The sequence below is a fragment of the Orcinus orca genome, chromosome 8, assembly GCF_937001465.1.
Source record: "Orcinus orca chromosome 8, mOrcOrc1.1, whole genome shotgun sequence".
In the NCBI taxonomy this organism is placed as follows: Eukaryota; Metazoa; Chordata; class Mammalia; order Artiodactyla; family Delphinidae; genus Orcinus; species Orcinus orca.
In genome coordinates, this window is record NC_064566.1 from 77,584,537 (window position 1) to 77,606,837 (window position 22,301).

General features: G+C 35.4%; 1 protein-coding gene across 12 annotated transcripts in view; it reads left to right on the forward strand.

The window, feature by feature from the left end:
• YAP1 (Yes1 associated transcriptional regulator) overlaps positions 1-22,301 on the forward strand; it is a 108,399-nt gene that overhangs the window by 35,622 nt on the left and 50,476 nt on the right. For all 12 annotated transcript variants that reach the window (XM_033412097.2, XM_012538086.3, XM_033412099.2 and 9 more), the window contains exon 3: positions 14,063-14,178. In XM_033412097.2, the coding sequence (XP_033267988.1) occupies positions 14,063-14,178 (116 nt within the window). The remainder of the gene's footprint in view (positions 1-14,062; positions 14,179-22,301) is intronic.

Sequence of the window (22,301 nt, forward strand, 5' to 3'; positions counted from 1 at the left end):
ATGTTCTGATATTGTGTTGAAGAATCAGTTATTTTCTATATGTCCATTATATGTGAATTAGAAGTTTAACAAAATGAGTTCCACAGATAACCAAATTAAGTTCCTGCTTTGGGGACCCTTTTTCAGTTATTAATCATTTTAGTTATTGAAGGAGAATTTCAGTAAAACTCCTAATCTAGTAAGTAGTCTCTTCATTAACTTTTTAGATTCCTAGACCTTGGATTTTTTCTCAGTAAGCTGGTGGGCATTTCTCATCTTAATCAGAGTAGAGGGAGTACATAGGAACTCTCAAAGAAAAGAACAAAACAAACAAACAAAAAATACCTAAAAACTAGATACCTAAGAAACTACTCTTTGGGCATGTTTCATGAAAGTGAGGATTCGACCTACGGGCATGGCTCAGATTGAGACAGTCCCTAAGTGACCATGTTACTTAGTGTTTACAGTATAACCTTTTTGTTAATTTCCTTTTAATGACTATGACTGAAACATTTTCTACAAATATCCATAAAAATCGGCTTCAAAAAGGTATTAATATATTTCATAGTATAATTGAATTTCATAGTCATTTAACTTGGAAGGTTCAAAGAAGAAAACTGTATTTGCACTGACAGGATCACATTTCAGTTGCAACTTAGAAAAACCAAGTTGAATCCCAGTTTTCAGCTTGAGCAAAAATGTTCTGATTCTGGTGAACTAGGCAATTTATAAAGTGGGTTTTTTTTTCTTCTTTTAGTAAGCCCAGAGGAGACAGAAAGGAGACATTTAATCTGTATTTATAAATTTAGTATAGATAGACTACTGAGTATTCTATGTAAGTCAGCTCTACCTAATAAGGTAAACCTGGGTTGGATGACTGTCTAGCATTTATTTTCTTTAATTAAAAAAAAAAAATTAGCAGCATGGCATGACCATATAAAGAGAATTTACTGGATGCAAGAAAGGTTGGGTGTCTACTTGGCCGTGAATGAAAGAGTCCTACTTCCCTTTTGCCACATTTAAAATACACAGGCCTGGCAAACCACCTTATTAGTACCTGCAAAAGTCCTTCACGTAAAATTTATTCATTTATTTATTATTAGTTTTACCAGTAACCTTAATGTAGCTAAGTGGTTCTATCACTCCATTCAAGATAATTTTTCCAAGTTTGCCATCAGATATTTATTTACTTTGAAAATGGTCATATGGATAAAATGCTTGGTTTTTGTACAGTAGGTGTTCAAAAAGTGAAGTATTGGTTCTTATTAAATGGAGGCCTGTCATATATCACAGCTACTGAAGGTGAGGTCCAGAAAAGTTGAATGACTTGACTGAGATTGGGTACCTTAAGTCTCAAGTTAAATAATAAATGTAGCACTTTTCCACCAGTGTCCTGCTTTCTGTTCTGAGAAACCCCTTGTGGAACCCCTGAAGGCATTACTAAAATTTCAGTTATCCGAGCAACCAGCATGCCCTAAAATGACATCTTGCAATTAAATAACAAGACATGAAATTAAAAGGTTTTATATAACATTTAATGAAATGCAGTTAAGACTAAGACTCTATGCTTACTATTTATTTGTATAGAAACCATCTCTCATTGTTCAACGTGCATTATATGTATTCATTCTGAAAATGGGGTGTAGAGTATATAAATTTAACTGCTTTAGATTTTGGGGTCCTTCCCCAAGTTATTTTGCTAATTTCAGTAAGATTGTTTTTAGATGATTGAAGACATTCTACAGTGTTATCCAACTATTGTTTAAAGCAATTTGTGATTAAAAGAAAATACATATATAAGAATAAAATATATATATAAGATTCTTTCATTGTATCATTTCCATCAAAATGGTGGTGGTAGGAGGTCCTGGGGTTTATGTTAAAAGTCGTGCCATTTGCCTACTTTGCTTAAAAGTGTTTATTGTGGATATTGTTAACTGCTTTCCTGGTGATTTACCACTTGGGAAATGTTTCCTAGGCTGTTAGACTCATCCTGTGTTAATGTTTTGGGTGGCTGAAACGCTGTTCTGTTGATAACAGTTGAAAACTTGAATGTAGCCATAAATATGCAATGAATATGGTTCCAGCTTTGTAACTTAATGTGATTTCCTCACGGTAGACACATGAGCCAACAGACTGAACAGATCCTTATTTGGAAGCCAACTGCGTCTGATGAGATGCAGAAGGCTGATTATAGCTTTGTTTGACTGCCTAAACCTGTCTTCCTTGGTCCCTGGTTGAGGGCCTCAGGCCTAAGTCATGTCGTGGTAGATGAGGTGAGAGTTGGTACTCAACAGATTTGTTTCCTTACCTTCACAGGGTTTTGTTTTGTTTTTTTTTTTACCCCTAGACTGACAATTATAAAATGAAAGGATGATACTGCCAAGGTCTTTAACATGTATAAGAAAGTTACTTCTTTTTGACATCTGACATATAGTTTCATTTGAAACAGTATTTGCTGAGGAATATCACTTTAAGGATAACAGTGGAATGTGAGAAAATTATCAACCATCTTTAGAAGAGATTGTATTCCTCATCTAGTTCTTATGGTAAATAAATGTCTTATTGTATGTAAGGATCTCAGGTAATGAAAGAATATGTAAAGATGTTAGATAAATTATTCTCCAATCTTATTGTGCTTAAAAATACTGAGGAGCTAATAAGTCTTCCAGGTAATTGTGATGCAAGTGGTTTCAGGACTGTATTTTGAATAATGTTTATAGATTTTCTGTGTCTTAATATTTCTTAGCGTTTTGTTTTGTTTTGTTTTTAATTTTTGGTCATAGTTCTGCCATTCAGCCATTTCTTTTTTCCTTTCTTTTTTTAAGATGACTCTTATGAAAGAATCTAGGTAGACCTTATAATTGAGAATCAAGAGACTTGAATTCTGGTCTTTGTTCTATTAACAAAATTATGAGCCTCAATTCATACTGTGATGACATCTGTCATTTTCTATAACATGAAATAAGGACGAACACTTTTTTTTGAACTTTTGGGGAGAATGTTCTCAGTCATTATTGAAAGAATGTTGCTGAACGTAACTACAGATAAAAGCCATGTGGGATCAAGATTGAAAGAACTGTGTGTGTTTTAAGAAGCCTCCACTGTAGCTTTGGCATTATTCTCATAACTGCTCCATCCTATCCCTTCCTTAGGGAATAATTTCCAAGGGGAGATGTATATAAGCATGTCACTCTTATATGGCAACATGGTTAAGTTTGTGTTTAAATTGATTTCATACTTGTGAGCAAATACTAATTTTATTCAACCTAAGGCTATAGGGTCAGATTGCAGTGTGGTTATACAATTTGTAGAGCAGAGTATAATCAATTGTCACGTTTGCTTTTATGTGTTTCTGCCTACACTTGTTCATAATTTTAACCCATCTTTAAGCCTTTAGTGATAGTTCAGTTATTTACAGTTCAATATAAGATATTGGTTTCCAGTAATTATAAAACTGTTGTCATAGAAGCAAAGTGTGTAAGTTTTCTCATCCTTATCAAGAAATTATAGTATGTGTATATCTCTTAACTTTTGAGGGTTCTAAAAATAGTTCATGGTAGACATATACAAATATAAAAAGCATATGGTTGTGGCTTAGGAACTGTAGCTCATAGAAGGATTAGCTTGAATAATGTATCATTGTTCCTAGGGTCAATTAAGCGTGTAGGTTTGGCTAGCTTGGGAACAGCCTCTAGCATGTGACTCTATAAATAACACTTGCACAACAAACATGGGCTTGATAAGTGAGCAATAAATCTGGGCTGACTGCCCATGCTTCTAAATTTTAGAACCAGTCCTGCCATCATAGTATTTAGAGGGCATGACAGCAGTAACAGAAGTTTTTAAATGAAAACATTTTTCATATCTATTTTGTGTTATTCCTGGTTATCCGGTTTTATTCTTATTTTTTGTTGTTTCCTAAAAGTCAGCTTTGCTTGATAAAAAGAATTCTTTAGTTTGGTCACTTGGCTTCTCATTAGATACTTAGGTTTTGTGGTCTTACATATACTTCAGTACAAAGGTTCTCACCTTCTTGAGGAATGGTGGTGATTTGGTTGCCCAGTTTTCTATAAGCATAAAAACAGGGCACACTTCTATCATTTCATCTTTGTTTAGCTTTATTGGGAAGAATTAGGAACTTCTCACAGTTCCCACAATTATAGGCCCAAGCAGCAAAAGATAAGTTCACAAAGACGCATTTTGTCAAAGGATCTATCTAAGCAAGTCACTATTGCCAAAAAAAATTTTTTTAATTTTGGTTTTCCCCTATTTCAACACAAGGTCTGAAAGGTGTGTTAGGGATTAAACATTTGTCAGATGTAATTTTTTAAAGTTTCTGTTGGTTTAGTTTGTAAATTATGTTAAATTCTTATGACCAGTTTGTGCCATCTGATGTCACAGAATCTTGGCAGAGTTGGAAAGAACCAATTTGTTAGGTAACTGTGAAGTACAACCAATTTAGGACTACATTGTTGGGATTTTGTGAAAAGTAGGTTTTACAGTTTAGAAGAAAAACATTTTCAAAAGTGGATTATGAAAAGGGAATAAACCATACATATTGACTCCATTTAGGATTTAGGTCACAGTATTCCTTGGTGGTTAAAGAATAGCCCGGTAGAATAAGCTTTCAATTCATCAGACAGGTTATTGAGCACTTATGCAAAGCACTGTGTTCATGTATGAAATGTAGAAAGGGAGGCTGAGATCGTTTACCCTCCAGAAATTCATGATCTGATGGGAAAGACATCTTAGACTTATGATATAAAAATGCTCTCTATTTATATTGATAGTTTAATGGTCTCTTAATGCAGTGGCTCTTATCCCTGTCAGTCTCATCAGCCTCTTTTAGTAATAAGTATTTGGGAAAGTATCCTAAAATGAAATTCATATGTAACAATTTAACTACATACATAATTTTTAAAAGTCAACATTATATCAGAATTATGCAATATGGAGGAGAAATAAAGTAATTTATGATAAAAATAACATGTATATTAATTTATAAATGCTTTGGGTATTCTATATTTGAAGCTATAATAAAGTAGTCAAGTGCCTGCATCTGTACCTAAAATTGCCATGAACATGACAGTTTTGAATAAAGATCAAGTGTGTTGAGTTGGTAACTAAAATACCAAGAGGGCATTGCTGTGATAATGTGGTTATCCAAAAATCTGTTAACAGATTTCCAAACAAAACTAAGTGTAATTGATTGCCTTCCAGAAAAATTTGGTATGTAACTAAAATTGTGCAAAACATACTTTGTCTATGTATAAAATGGAGTTCTGTGTAAAATTTGGCTTTTTAGAATGTGTGGCATGACATTCAAAGTTGTGGAAGACCATCTACTGCATTGCAGGAAACCTAGCATCCAGTACCCTCTCCCCATTGTATATTTGTAAGACTGTGATAACGAAAAATGCCCTTCCCCCAATTTCTAAATTGAGAACTGTTGCTTTAAATAAAAATTATCAGTACAACACCAAATCAGTTTTTGAAAAGCTGCAGTGCTTTTTGTTTTGTTTTAAATTCAGAGTAGGCATGAAAGAGTAGAGAACTATCACCAGTGATGTAACAGTGAGAATGCTGTTTCCTTGTGATGTAAATGAATACACTTACAGTGCTACAGTCAGTGGCTAGTAGATTTCAGTGTACCCTTCTGCAGTAATGATGCAAATTAAACTTTGAATTTTTACCACAGGTTATTGGTTTTGCTTTAACTGTAATATCTACACCATGTAGTTCTTCATATACATATACAGAATATTTACCCTCCAGGCATTAGTCATACTTAAAACACAGCATAGGTGATCAAGTAGTGTCTAAGGCAGTGTTTCTCAAACTTTTAATGTGCATACAGATCTCCTATGGATCTTGTTAAGCTACAGATTCTTAATCAGTGTGTTGGGTGGAGCCTGAGGAGACCCTGACATTTTTAACAGGCTTCCTCACAGGTTTTGTCAGTTCTGCTGGCTCAAGGCCCACACTCTTTAAGGAGTAGGGATGTAAGGGAAATTGTTAGTTATCCATTCCTTGAGGTGTGTAAACTTTGTCAGTATCAATGTTAATCACTAAAATTATTTTACTAAAACTACATTACTTTAATTCTCTAATACGTTCACTAATGAGTAGCATAAGGTTATCCTAAATTTTGAGGGTAGAGATAGTCATCAGTAGTTTCTATCACTACAAAACTCATTTCCCATTACGTTGCTCTGTATCCCTTAAGTAAGGGTTATGCATTTAGTATTTGATAGATGAAACATACAACAAAGAATTTGAAGAGCACCTTAGCATTTGTTGGGATGTGCTTTGCCTGGTTCATAAGAAGTGTAGCTTTTTCTTTGCCTTGGTTTAAGTGGATAGAGTTGACCATTTTATGGCTTAAATAAAAAAAAAATTTGTATGGAGTGATTTTTCACAATGAATATTTTAAGACATTTGGTTATATGAATGAGATTATTCTTTTACTCCCAAATTATTTTGCTGCTCTTTTCCTGGGAGCCAGTATGGTCGTACCTGCATGGTTCCTTCTTATTCTAAGCTGATGGCCTTGTGCAAGTTGAACTAATGGTCCGGAAACATTGTTTCCTACCCTGAAACCTATAGTGTCTACTGCATCTCTTCATCGTCTATCAGGGGAAACCAGACTCTTTTTCAGAGCTCTTAAAGCCCCAGACCTGTCATTCTCACTTAACTGAAGTCATCTCATTCTTAAACATGTTCTTGACTTAACCTGTCTACCATGAAGTTTTTCCTATTTTAAATACTATTGGACTAGCACAGGAATGAAGTCTGGAGAAATATTTGAGAGCCTTTTGTGTACTGGGAGCCACAGTACTAGTTGCTTTTGTGTATGCTATTGAATTTAATTCTCAAAACCCTGGGAAGTAAGTAAATAAATCAGTCTTATTTTAACGAAGATGAAACCATTTGTCTAAACGACCTGCCTGTACAACCCAGTTTATCGTTGGCAAATTTGAGACTGGGATTTGAATCTATGTCTGCTTTCTTACTATTCCAAAGACTTCTGAAAGGAGGGATCTGGGTCTTGAAAAGGTAAGGTAGAAATTAGGTGTTTTATGGGCCAGCTGGGGAAAAGATTACCTGAGGAAGAACAGTAGTCTTAAGAAATGTAGCAGATATTTCAAAAGAATCAGATACTCATATTAAGCTTATATAGCTGTTGATTATAGCGTTGATAACACTTGATTTGCATAAAGGATTTTTTTTTTTTTTTAGTAATACATTATCTAAGCCATCTCTCCATGACCCACTTCCAAAGTGGGTTCACTCCTTTCTTAAAATGTTTATGTGCCATTGTGACAATATCTGTTGAAGTTAATAGTAGGGAGAGTTACTTTTATTAGATTCTGAGGAATTACTTTCTTAGGAGATTAGACACTACATCATAACAGGAAGACAATGCCTAGATAGGGAAGCAACTTGCAGATTATCATATCTGTATATTAATTTATACCGGTGCCAATAATCTTGTTTCTAAAGTAAGAAACAAAGTAGGAAGGAGAAAAACCAGTGTAACTTTAGAGCTGCAGTCCACCAATTTAAGTGAGTAGAAATGGTAGGCATAATATCCCCATAACCAATTTGTCTCTTTACGAGTGCCATCAGGTAACTGATCATTAACACCTCTAATGATTGTGCATTTTTATAATAAAGGCAACTTTCTGTTCTGATGGTAGAGCTCATTTGCTGGTCTTGGAATAGTCTTAATAGTTGGCGAATTAAACAAGGAAGCATTTAAAAGGATTCTGATTCTCGTTTTGAATTACATTCCCTGAAAAAATTTTATTCTGCAAATGGCAGATTATCATTTTAGAAAATCTTTTCCTCTTTAGAGACCAATAAGGTAAAGTGAAAAGAACACTGAGCCAGAAGGTAAAAAAACATTTATTTTAATCCTGGCTATGTGTGACTGGGTGTTTGGTCTACTGAGTGTTGTTGCAGAGATTTTTGTCTCCTTGTACTTCATTATTGTAGGGATTAGAGGCAGGTAAGTAGTGATGTAGAGGTTAGTCTTAAGAAATCTAAACAACATCCAAAATACTCTCACAGCATAAAAGGAAGTCTGATATAGTACAAAGAGTGCAGATTTTTGCATCAGTTCTCATTCCTGAGTTTAAATCCCATTTCTGCTGCATACTATTCCGCTGCTCTTGGGCATATCACTTAATCTTAACAAATTGTAGGAAGGGACTTCCCTGGTGGCGCAGTGGTTAAGAGTCCTCCTGCCAATGAAGGGGACACAGGTTCGAGCCCTGGTCGGGGAAGATCCCACATGCCACGGAGCAACTAAGCCCGTGCGCCACAACTGCTGAGCCTGTTCTCTAGAGCCCGCGAGCCACGACTACTGAAGCCTGAGCGCCTAGAGCCCGTGCTCCATAACAAGAGAAGGCACCGCAATGAGAAGCCTGCGCACCGCAACGAAGAGTAGCCCCTGTTCGCTGCAACTAGAGAAAGCCCACGCACAGCAGTGAAGACCCAGCGTGGCCAAAAACAAATAAATAAATTTTTAAAAAATAAAAATAAATTGTAGTAAGTGATTATTTTGTTCAATCTCTGTGAGAGACTCATGAAACAATAGCATGGTATCATCTTCCTGTTGAACATCGGTCCTGGAGAGATGAGATCTTTGGGTCTCCCCGTTGTAGCTTCTTCAGGTAGCATTTCGTGATCTTATGGATTTCCCCATAATTTGAAGATGTGACAGTAATATTGTTATTCTTTATAAGATCAGAATTCCTTATATTCCCTGCCCACGTTTGAGTTTCATAAGGTTCACATCTCACAGGAGGATATAAAGCACTTCAAATATTTCTATATACTGTAGCCTCAATTAACTTTTGTGGGATTATGCAAAACGTCAGTTTACTAATGATTCACTTTAGATTTTTGCCCCTTTTTTGGTTCTACATGGATTCTGCTAAGTCATCCAATACGTAAGGCCAGATTCTGTAGTATAAAGTAAAAGACAAAAGCCAACAGGAGAGGTGGCTCTGTATACGCAGGAGAGACTGCTGCTGGACGTGGACCTTGGTCAAAGTACAGCTGCTTATGTTTCATCAGTCTAAACTTTGAAAGGTTCATTGTTTCCCAGTCTTAGCTGCTCCAGAGTAAGATCATAGGGTTTATCTTGGTCATAAATCCAATCACCTTTTCTTTTCCAAAGTAATAGGAAAGAATAATTTATTTACATATCTTGAAGGGGCTGGAAAATTTCACACTTATCTATTTTCCTGTAGTAAGTTCAGCAGCTAGACTATTCTTAGGAACAAGATAAACTAAATTTTAAATTATTTTCTATGTTATATATAACCACTCATATTTTTAACTCTGAAAATACTGTTTATGAGTTTTGCTTAATTTTATCTCCTTGGTTTGTATATTTTGATTCTGTTATTTATAATTTGACCTTTTTTAGAATCTGTAGTTTAAGTGAAAATTCTTTTCAGCCCATTCTCTGATTAGCATTTATGTGAACTCTTAATCACCTACATTCTTAAATAATGCACACTGCTCTAATATTCATTGCGTTTACTATTTATTGAGCCCTACTATGTACCAGGCACTCTCCCAGGTACACCTTCTTCAAGGAGCTTATATTCTAGTAGTAATAGAAACTCTGTTTTGTAATATTTTGTAAATTTTGTAAATTCTTTTATTGAATCTTCAATACCATGCCTTTTTATTATACTCCCTCTTTAGTATTTATGCAATTATTTGTTATTCAATGTATATTACAAAGAATTTACATTTTTGAATATTGTCCTTTTCATGTGTATGTCTAGTACAGAAATTGTTTTCAGAATTCCTGGGTACCAGATGTAGTCTTGTTGTGTACTGGATATGTGACCTTGTGCAAGTCCCTCAGTTTTTCATAGTGGAGGTACCAATAATGCCAGCCTCCTTAATCCTCTTAATGCTATATCTCTCGATAAGAGAGTAGAAGTCCTCACACCAGAATGCGATCAACTTTGACCAACCAGTGAAATTATTTGCTTCTACCCTATCCTTTCTTCCTCACCTCCTTACAGTGGAAGCAGTGTCTACATTCTGTTCCTTCTCACTCTCTAATGGATGACTATAACTCTTCACTGATCCTTTAGCACATCTTCAGCTACTCTGTTTTCATTCACATTTAAACAGTTGAGTTTCTTCCTCCGGAAAAAAACAAAAATTCATATCCATCCATTTGTGGTTTTGTACACAACTAAATCTGTCTGTTTTCTTACCTCCTATGCACTGTACCCCCATCATGCCACTGAAGCTGCTCTTGCCAGTGTCACCAATAATCTCCTTATTACTATTTCTAGTGGGTCTAGAATCCTTACCTGCAATTACATTTTTGGAAAAGAAGGTGGGTATTGATAAAGTCAGTAAGGCGACAAGGACTTTGGGAGAAAGTTTGATGTTCTTAGGGCAAAAAGAAAACAGCTTTCTTTTCATTAATTCATTGACAAATATTTATCAAGCACTTTATTAATCATTGAAGATACAGTAGTTAATAAAATGGATAAAAGTCCCTTTTTCTCTGGAGCTTGTTAGTTTGAGGAAATAGACAAAATAAGTAAATTATGTGTCAGATAATGATAAAGGATTATCAAACAAAAATAAAGCAAAGAAGAGGGAATAGAAGTTTAAATAGGGTGGATTTTAGATGATATGGCTACGGAAGGCCTCAGTAAGAGTAAGACATTTGAGCAAAGACCAGGAGATGAGGGAAGGTCCCGTGCAAATATCTGGGGGAAGAGTAGGCCTAGCAAACTATTTATTTTGTCTAAGCAAAAATAGTTCTTTGTCCTATGAAATGTTTTTATAAAGATTTTCATTCTTATGATAAGGAAGACTGGATATTTTGGGGTATACTTCTGCAAATTGACTTTTTAGGATAAAACAGTATTCATGATTTAATCTTATAGAAAAAGTGAAGACAAAAACTCTAAAGCTAATTTTATTTCACATTCCCTTTAGCATCTAGATGGTTGCATGCTTTTAGAGTTGGGACAGTTTAAATAACGGCATATTTATTCCTTAAAAAAATGTAGATCTTTTTTGAGTAAGTGGGACATTAGCTGAAGTAACATAGGGTAGCTTTATAGGGCTCTAAACTAACTTACTGAGGTTCAACAGAAGCCTTTTCAGGAGGAGAAATTTTAGCATTTGTACACGTAGTAGTATTTCAGCAAAATAATCACTTTTATGAGAGCAGTAAAACTATACATTCTCTGCATTATATTCAAAACACTAATTTATTTAAAGGAGAAAGATGCCTTAAGAACAGACTTACAGATTGGCTCCACTATTTGGGAAGATTCATGTGCTTGTTATTGGAATATGGTCATTTAGTCATCAGAATAGGGTCCTAAACCCTCAAGTGGACTGCAAGCTAGTTATAAATGGATTAATATGATTTACATAATTGGTTAGTTTTCAGAGAAACCTTTTAGATATTTAGAAAACCTTCAACAGTCAGAATCCAGAACTTGCTTCTCTCTTCTCTTTTACCCCTCATAAAGGTAACAGATTTTAAGAAGTACTGGAGGGCTTACCTGGTGGCGCAGTGGTTGAGAGTCCGCCTGCCGATGCCGGGGATATGGGTTCGTGCCCCGGTCTGGGAAGATCCCACATGCCGCAGAGCGGCTGGGCCCGTGAGCCGTGGCCGCTGAGCCTGCGCGTCCGGAGCCTGTGCTCCGCAACGGGAGAGGCCACAACAGTGAGAGGCCCGCGTACCGGAAAAAAAAAAAAAAAGAAGTACTGGAGACAAGGAGTAGGCAGGTGGCACACAATTTCATTCATATTTAAGAGCCAATAATAATGAATCACTGGCCATTTTTCCTGGTTTCTTAACATTGTAACAGGCAGTGAGAAACAGAAACATTTCCCTAAATTTTGGTTGTCTTACAGGTTTCAAGTTTCTTTCCTTCAGTATGACTGTATTAATTATCGTGTATTGCTTTATATCTGTAAGCATGAGAAGCACTGAATAGGAAACATTTTAGGGTTTAATTTGTTCAGTGGCTCACATGGAGGATGGAAAAGGAATAAACTCTTAACTGAGCTTGATAAGGATGTGATCTTTTAGAATGAGGTGTTTACATATACACTTGTACAAGGTTTTGCCTGTATTGTCTAGACCTGAGCAGTGCTAGTGCAACTGCTAAAAAGCATATATGACTGGTAAAGAAGTGCTGGTAAGGTGATATTTGAGAGACTATATACTCTACTAAATAAATATTCTCTCTTAGCATTTTTAGTTGGTCTGTGATAGCCTTCAATTGTCATTCCCAAGTGTACAAATCTTCCACATTTTTTACCCCCCTGTTTTCATCTTCTTTCTGCTTGCTTAGGAAAAAGAATTCTCCCATCTCTAGTAGATAATATTTAAGGTCCATTCTAGCCAGAGTCTAAGATCCTTTTTTACTGTGTTATTGATATGGTAACATTATTGATGAGAGAGCATTCTGGTTCCATTTCAGGAAAATTAACGACAGGATGTCATTTCCTTTACTATTTACATGGGTATTTATCATGGGATGAGTCAGGAAGGGAGAAATCAGATTTGAAATTTAAACAGCCATAGAGAAAATGATTTAGGGTTTTGTGGGGTTTTTTTTTTGCGGTATGTGGGCCTCTCACTGTTGTGGCCTCTCCCATTGCGGAGCACAGGCTCCGGACGCGCAGGTCAGCGGCCATGGCTCAACGGGCCCAGCCGCTCCGCGGCATGTGGGATCTTCCCAGACCGGGGCACGAACCCGCGTCCCCTGCATCGGCAGGCGGACTCTCAACCACTGCGCCACCAGGGAAGCCCTTGAGGGTTTTTTTTAATAACTTATTTCTAATGCCCTCCCTCCCCCATTTCAAAGATAATGAGTTCATGATTGTCTTTCTAGGTTTTCCTATTATTAAACAGTTCTGTAATTTTGCCATCTAAACACTTAAAACATTTTGATGTCTATCCTTCCCATGTGTTTTCAGTACACACACGTTTAAACAATTAGCCTCAATTGTTTTACAATCTACTTTTAAAAGCTGTATTATGAATATTTTCTATGCTATTAAATATTATTCTAAAATATTTTCAATAGCTGCAATATAGTACGTTATATGTAACAAGATTTAATTAGTCCCTCTGGTTAGATGTTGTTATCTACTTTTAGATTTTTGCTTTTATTAATTATACAGAAGAGAACTTTGCATAAATCTTTGAATACTTCCCTGGCTATTTCTTCAAGATAAATTTTCAGGTGGTTTCATGGGTATAATATTTTTAGTTTTTGTTTCAGCGAAACAATTACTCTTTGCTGGAGGAAGAAAACTATATTTTTTGAATGCTCATATGCCAAATACTGTGCAAGATGCCTTGTAGTCACATATTTCATATAATTTTTAGCTGTTTTCTTCCCCATTTTTATAGATGAAGACATCTATATGCATGTGTGTAAGATATTTCGCAGTACGTTAACAGTATGTAGAAACTGTTTAAATGTTTTGTTTAGCAAATAACAAAGGCCTTCAGCAATCACAGGAAACAATCAAGTTTGTAATTCTGTTTTGGCTTTGGAATATGTACTATAATAAGACTTCATCTTTTCATGTTTTATTTGTTCAGTGTACAGGGTTTTAGGTCTTAAAATTATATGTTAATTGGCATTTATAGCTCTAGGAGGAAAAAAGTGGGTGATTCCCTTATGAATTTTGGGTTTTGCTCATATGACTACTGTTATAGATGATTAATTTATAAATCACATTTTATCTTTAAATTAGAAGCAGATAATAATTGTCTGCTAGGTGAAAATGGTTTCCCTTCACTTAAAACTCCAGACATAACTTTTTCAAATTTTGCACTTGCAAGATCTAAGAGGGGAAAGTTCAGAGATATAAGGATGACAGAAGGTTGCAGAGGAAGGGTGAGAGCAGTGAGGTGACAAGACTGTATGCTTTTACAGAGCTAATTTAGAATCCTTTGCCTACTGCTTCATAGAGCTACCCTATGTTGATAAGTGAGGTTGTTGTTTTTAGGGCCTCGTATTTGTTGTCTAATGCAGTGGATGTTTTGTCTCAGTCACATAGATCAAACAACAACATGGCAGGACCCCAGGAAGGCCATGCTCTCCCAGATGAACGTCACATCCCCTACCAGTCCACCAGTGCAGCAGAACATGATGAATTCAGCCTCAGGTGAGTGAAATGCTGTAATTAGAGCACACCAAGTAATGCTCGTGCATTGATAAAACTTTCTGTGGAAAATAGTAGTTATTCTTTTAAGCAAACTGGAGCATGGATGATGGTTATTTTCTATCCACTTTCATAAGGGAAACTTATCTTATTTCAAGTAACCTGCTGAAAGCCAGCAGATTTTAAAGTTTCAGTTCTGAAGTGAATATCTCAAATTCCTAGTTTGGTTAACTTTGACATGCTTGTGTTTTATTGTGCCGCTTTCTTGTGTCTCTTAGAGTTGAAGTTTCCCTCTTCCTTTTGTGGTTTGGATGGGAAGCCAAGCTGTGGTGTTCTTAACTCACCTCTTAAAGTGGATGTTTGTTCTACCTTGAGAATAACTGGAAGGTAGCAACTTATAAAGCTCAAAGCATCTTTCTTAGGGCTGGTACATGTTATTTAACACATTTCCACCTTTTTCACAGAAGATAAACCTGAGTATAAATTTTTTTTCTGTCTCCTATTTGGCAGTTTACTTAAACCTGCCGTTTTTCTCATCTATATAATGGGTAGTGGTCATGCCCCTTATTATAGAGAGGAAGATATTAAAGGAAATCATATAATACATATAAAGCGTTTATATTACAGTTCTAGTACGGAGTAGATACTAAGTAAATCTTTAGTTCCTTCTTCCCTAGGTCAGTTAGATAATTGTCTGGCTTCTTCTTTGTTACATGGGCCCAAGGCCATAGCTACCCATTATGCATCTTTGTGCATGTTAGGAAAAGGTACCCCTTCCTCTGGGAAGATGCAGCCCTATGCCTGGCATCAAGGATTGAGCATTTGGGCTGGATTTCTGACCATTCCCCTACCCCACCCAAACACACACAAACACACTTTATCCCCTTTACTGAGTGTCCTGGGTCAGGGCACAGATGGCAGCTGTAATTGGCAGCCCTAGTGGCCTTAATGGCTTCCTCCTTCACAGCCCATCCATCTTCCCTACCCAATAAACTGATCAACATGATATTATTGGAAGCTGCACTGTAGATTTTCTTAAACAGCAGCCTTTGGAAAGGGACTGGTAGAGTTGGAGAGGGTGGTACAGTTCATTGTCACAAGGATTCCTTGACCAGGAAAGGTCACAAAATTTGAAATGTCCTTCTGCCCCTAAAGATGGTGACAATGTGTGAGAATGTTTTTGCTGTTGCATTAACTCTATGTTCTTGCCTTTGGTGGGTTGAACACTTGAAAGGATTCAAGAAAATGAAAGTCAAGGCAAGATTCGTGACTGAGCTTCTCTTGTCATAAAGTTTCTTTATATAAACTCTTGAAGAGTTTATATAATCTTCCATTTTATCTTCCATTTTAGCTAATTTTAATATCAGTACATTTACTTATCCTCAGAACCTGTTTTATATGTGACACTTGAGTTAAAATTTTTCAAAAGCAAAAAATTATGCAAGTATTTATTGACTGGTATTTTTACTTGACAACCATTTTTTTAATTATCAAATTTCCAAATAAAAGTTCTGAAAGCTGCTTCGTATTTATAATCCGAAGAAGATGACGCACATTTTTTATTTTGTCATAATCCATCAAAAACTATACCTGGGAAATTAGTAACAAACAACTCATTAATATAAATTTTATTTTGAAAGATTAGGCATTTTGCATCTAAAAGGTTGATTATGATTCTTTTAGAACATTGGTTTGTTTATGTTTTTCCTATTAAATTTTCTAATAGTAATGGTCTAAGGAAATGGGGAGAATTTGTGTTCAGATTTATGTTTAAAACCAAAAGTATATATCAAATTGGTTTTAATGGATTTTAGAATATTTGTGTATCTTTTATTTCAGCTCTGCGTTTTATAAAATATGAAATGTGTTTTTATATACTGCGTATAAATTAATAGACATGCTTACTGCTGTATATTAATAAAAGAGGTGACTGGCAGGAACAGTTTGAGTAAAGTGGCAAGAAGCACGATTGTAGTGGGTGGGTAGCGGGGTGGGGGGGGCATTGTATGAGACAGAGAGAGTTGGAGGGAGGACCTGAAATGGGAAAAGCCACCCCGAAAGAGACTTGAGCATGTTTAAATGGTAGTAGAAGGTATTAAATAATAATAGGAAGCCCTGTTTATATGTCAGGCTTCCCGATGAGGTCATTTTGTACAATCTCATTCAATTCTCATAATGGTCATTTAAGTTAGGTGCTGTTATTAGTCTCACTTCACATCTGAGAAACATTGAGTGACTATTTAAAAACAAATAGAAGACTTCTACATGGTGTTGAAATGCTTGGGAATGAATGTCATGGGAACTATAATCTTGATAACCTCATGTTCACATAAAGTTATAACCATAATGTCATTTTAATAAGGGTTCAACCCAGGGTCTTGTCCTTATCCATCTGTAACAAACCCATGGAGTTTGGCGGCTGTGCATTCTCCACTGAGGTTACACAGCATGATTTCTCAAATAGCTTTAAGAGAAAATGATCTTATCTCTCAGTCAAGGATTTCTCCTTGAGAAAAGCAGCAAAATTGATGCTCCTCTGTGCTTGGAAAATAATCTTCTGAGTTTTTAGAGCCTGGAGCCAGTGAGCAAGAATTGTGAGGGTATATAAATAAATTTCCAGGGTATTTACTGTAACAAAGCAGCAAGCCTGTTTCCAGTTAAGCAGGGTGTCTACAGACAATTTTCACCCTAAAGGGAATGCCTTCTGAACCTGGTAATCTGAAGCCTTTGAATAAAAGAGGAAGGTACACAGCTCTTTTGAAGCACTTTACTGGGTTAATCAAGCTAAATGCAGCTTGATTTACATTTTTATCATTAATTATTTGAACAAGAACTTTCTGGTGTTAGTCTTTTTAAAAAACTCTCCTCATTCAAATATTTGAGTCCAGCTTTGTGTTCTGTTCTAATTATTTCTAATCAGGCCACTTTCCTTTAAAATACTGTATTTTCTCCAGACTCTCCAGTTTTCTGCATAATTTTTAATGGAACTGAATAATATTTTAAGATTTCCTCCAGTTCTAAGATTTTATGAAATCCAATTTATTTCACTCAGATTTGGTTTAGCAAAAATGATTAGTTTACTTTTGCTTTTTATAAGTCCTTTTTCAAAATATGAGGTTGAAATGATGAATTTCATTGCTAGACTGGAGATGTGTGATTTGTAATTGGCCAAATTTCTAAATATATGTAATTGAGAAATCACTTAAAACAAAGCTGCACCTGGAAAGGGTTCCTTACTTGATCCTAGGAAGAAATTTATATTCTTTAACTGTCCATTTAATTGACAAGACAGTGAACTTTGTGAAAGGAGTTTGAAAAGTGAGGAAAAGAAAATTATTAAAGAAAATTTGAATAATTTAGTAAGATAATAGTTCTATTTTACTTTACATTAAAATATATAATACTATATACACACATATAAAAGTATACACAAACCCTGTTCTGTTAAATTACTTGATGTTGCCCTTTACAAGTTATATTAAAAATGTATTATGCTTATAGCACATTAGTAGCCTTTTGATGCATGCTTGGGATCTATATAAAATAGTTCTGCATACTAAGAGTTGGGTAAACAGTAGTGGTTTTTGTTTTAGACATTAGAAGATAAGGACTTGGGGAGAGAAAAGTGGTAATTCTCCTTTAACCAGCTCTATTTATATGAAGATGTTAAGTTTTTTATTAGTAGCTTGTTAACAGTGACCCACAAGATTGCTGAATCTTAAAGCAGCATTAAAGTCAAGAAAATATACTCTGTGATAATCCAGAAATAACTTGGTGCCAAAGGACTGGTGACTGTTTAGGACCATTAAAAATTGTGTAAACCTTGATTTAAATTATACAAAACCAATGAGACCAGTTGTCTGCTTTTTTAAAATTTACCTTTGCTAACAATCCAAAGTCAGATGTCTTGTTACAGATACATTTTAAGGGATTCATTATTTTCATGTTTTAAGTCTGGCATTTATTTTTGACTAATGCCCAGATCTACCAATGCAGCACTTTCTGATTTCCCCATTATGAAAACCTGCATGGAATTCCTAGGAAATATATCAAGATGGGTGGAGAAAATGCCCTCTTGATCATGGAAGGTGATGTGTGTTGGAAGAATTTGCTAAGCACCTCCATTGCAGTGGGGAAAATATTCAGAAGCAAGCAGAGTGGGTAGTACAGAGCTTCCTTGATATTTGCCTGCCGTATTACTTCTGCTTTGTGTAATCTGTGTCAGAGGACCAAAGACCAAATGGGAAAGAGAGATTGTTACCAAGGAAAATATGACACAGGACAGATGTGAAATGTGAAAATAACAGGTAGAAAGTTGATATGAGTTTCTTAACTTTAAAAAGCACAGAAGAGGTAAGGATGTATGGGAAGTTGCACAACGGACCACAGGTTTTAGGAGTTGATAATTCTTACTTCATGTGTTGTAGTTCACAAACTTCTAAGTTCTACTTTTCACCTTTGGAGTGAACTGAGAAGGAATTTAGAATAGGGGTTAAGATCAGGGGCTCTGGGGTCAGGTGGACATGGGTTTGAATCCCAGCTCTGTCACTTAACTGACTATGAGATCTTAGATAAGTGAGTATATCTACCTGTGCCTCATTTCTTCACTTGGAAAACGAGGTGACAATAATAATAGTAACACTGAATTTATAGGGCTATTGTGAAGATTAAATGACACAATCTATATAAAGTGATGGGTACATAGAAATTAGTATTAACAATATACCGTGCTTGGTATAATATATTGAATATATAAAAGTAAATGTGATCTGATCTGATATTTTACAGTGTAATCAGTTTACATTGCCTGGTAATTACTGTTACTTCATTTAAAATAAGTTTTTAAATCTGTTACCACACTATTTTTTAGGGTTATGTTTATCTCTGTAAGCTTTTTATCATCAAATATGCATCATTGGTTCTTAGGCAAGTCATGCGTTGTCTTCTGGCTTTTAGTTTCACATAGATTCTCCAAGCGTGAGAGTGTTGATAAGAGTGTTAAATATAAATATGGTTTTCTTCTCATGGGTCAAACCTTTTCTGATTCTTAAAGTTTTTTATTATTGTAAGATGGAAATTGTTTGTCAGTCTGAAATCGTAATATATGGAACAACACTTAAGTATACCAAACAGGAATAAAACTGTAATAAAGCCCAAAGTCAAAGCAATGAATGAAGTATGAGACGGAGGCAGTATACTTTATTACTCTCAATCTCTTATCCCAAATAATCTTTTTGAAACCAGAATTAGTGCTTGCTTTTTTCTCGTCTGCAAATTTTGGTAAATTAAGAAAAGATGGCCACAGGAAAAGGGAAAATAGTAAAAAGCAAAAGCATAATCCAAATGAATATAATCCTTAAGAAACTGTTTGTTTTATTTAGTTTGTATCTTGATTTACTTGTTAAGTTCCTGAAAAAATGGTTAGTAATATGGAAACAAGAACCATTTTTCCTGTTTAAAAATATGGACCAGTCCATTTCATTTTAATAAAAGTTATCAGTAAACAATATATAGGGATTATGAAGGTAAAAATATTTATTTGTGAAATAGAAAAAATAATTCAGTGAGAATGTCCAAGCAAGTTGCAGATGACATAGCTTGCAATTATCATATCTTCAGTATATAGGAGTTCTTCTGAAGTCTTTGTTAAACCCCGTGATGCCCTACACATGGTATTTTAAAATCTTGATGGCTTCATGACTTTGCTGCTTGATGAAACATGCCACTTGTGTCCGAGCAGCTAATGGCCTCTACTTTACTCTGATGGCGAGAGCTTTTCGCTCCCTCTATACTGGGGATCAGTCTTTTTTTTTTGGAGGGGGGGGCTGCATTGGATCTTTGTTGCTGCACACGGGCTTTCTCTAGTTGCGGCGAGCGGGGGCTGGTCTTCAGTTGCGGTGCGTGGGCTTCTCATTGTGGTAGCTTCTCGTTGTGGAGCACGAGCTCTAGGTGCATGGGCTTCAATAGTTGCAGCACGCAGGCTCAGTAATTGTGGCTCGCGGGCTCTAGAGTGCAGGCTCAGTAGTTGTGGCGCACAGGCTTAGTTGTGACGCGGCATGTGGGATCTTCCTGGACCAGGGATCAAACCCATGTCCCCTGCATTGGCAGGTGGACTCTTTACCACTGCGCCACCAGGGAAGTTCCCCCTGGATCACTCTTGATATTAACTGATTCCAGTCATGATTTTTAACTTAAAAGTATTTTCTAAATAATATTAAAACTCAGAATACCTGGGCAAGGCAGCAACATTTAGCAAATGGAACAATAGATGTTGGCTGATAAATTATCATTCTTTATTCTGATTCTACCCAGCTACACTTCTAAAATGACTCCCAGAGCAAGACACCCTTCACCCCAAATATATCAGCAGAACTTTAAATTCAGTTATTCTGGAATCGAGGCGTGTGTTTATGTATTACTTAAGCTATTGGCATGTACGATATAGAACTATTTTTAAAGTAGTACTCATTTCTTCATTCCTTTATTAAAGAAGCCCAAAATAATCATGTGGAAAAGTGGACATATAGTTACTTGGTTTTTCAGTACCTTCAGAACAGTATTTTTTATAGTGTCAACATTTTCCTAAGATTGTGTCCACTTGGGAATTGTGATATCCCAAATAATTATCTAAATCTCAAGTGTGTTAGGCAGTACCGTATTCATACATTTAGTTATATGCCCTATTATTTCAGACAAGGTAATTCCTTTCTGTCTTTGCTTTACTTTAGGGGTTTTCTTCTAAGGCAAAGGGAGATATATAGAAACTCAAGATTGTTGATGTCCCTTGACCTGATCTTAGAGCATGAATAACAAATATTTTAAAAAATCTATTAGAAGTCTCTTAAGTAATCATTTGGGAAAGTAAAGTTCATTTGAATTCTGAAAGTTACTGAGATTTTATTGTAAATACTGAACCTAATGAAGAAGAAAAGGATATAAGCTTATTTCTGTTATGTTAACCAAGAGACTAACTTAGAAGAGTAGGATAATATTGTAAAGAGTATAAAGAAAAAAATTTGATACGTATCCTTGCCACCAGCTTTCTTAGTATAATGAGTTATTAGATAGTGGTGTTTAAAAATATAGGTGTCCATGTTCAACTTTTCTCCAGTGATTATTTGTAGTGATTATTTGGAAACTTTGCTCAGCTTTGGAGTAGAAAGGATGAGAAAGAGATTAAATTATTTACATTTAAGAACCAAATAAATGCCTGTTTTTTCTCTTGATAAGTGTTAGAATATTATTTTTGTCTTTCCTACTGATTTCTAAATCCTTCTGGCTACTCTCTTGCCACAATAATTTTATGACTCATAAGAGAAATATTTGTGTGAAAGATTAAGATGCTAATTCTTTAAAAATGATATCCATAGACTACCATATATAGGCAGCATCAGTGAAATGAAAAAAATCCTGCAACAATAGAGTTTTCCAAAATAATATTTTCTTTTGATGTCAATAAGGTAAAGAGGTGATAAAACTTTAGGTTAAAATTTTACCAAAAGGTCATTGCTTTATTTGAACATGTCTGAAGTCTAAATGAACTTTATAGAAAGCTAATCTTTTATAAATTTACATACTAAAACTCTGTAAGCTATTAAGTTAAAATCTAAAACACTCAAGTTACGCTGAAGAAAATCTGAAGAGTTGCATATTAGAAAGTTCTCTGAACTTATACTTGGCCTTTTCCTCTAGGAAGTTCATCTAGCTATAACAGACAAAGAGACAGATGATTTTTAACAGTCTTATTATTCACCTTGAGACAATTGAATTGTTCTCTTTCCACATCATTCATTCAACAAATATCAAATGCTCTACTTTGTACTAGACATCATTGTAATGGCCTCAGATTATGGAGTCAAGGTAAAACAATTTTTTTCCCATATAATTATAACAATAAATGTTATGGGAGACATGCACCAAGTGCCGAGAAAGTGGAGGAGGAACAAGTGAATAAGTGGTCGGGAGGGTAGAGCAGACATCTTTAAGGAGCCAGAGGTTTGTTCGTTCCCTCAACAAAAATTGAAAATATGTGCAGGACACGATTCTAAATCGTGAGAGTACAGAATAGAAACAAGTACACAATGTGTCAGGTAGTTACAAATGGAAAGAGAAAAGAAAAGTAAACC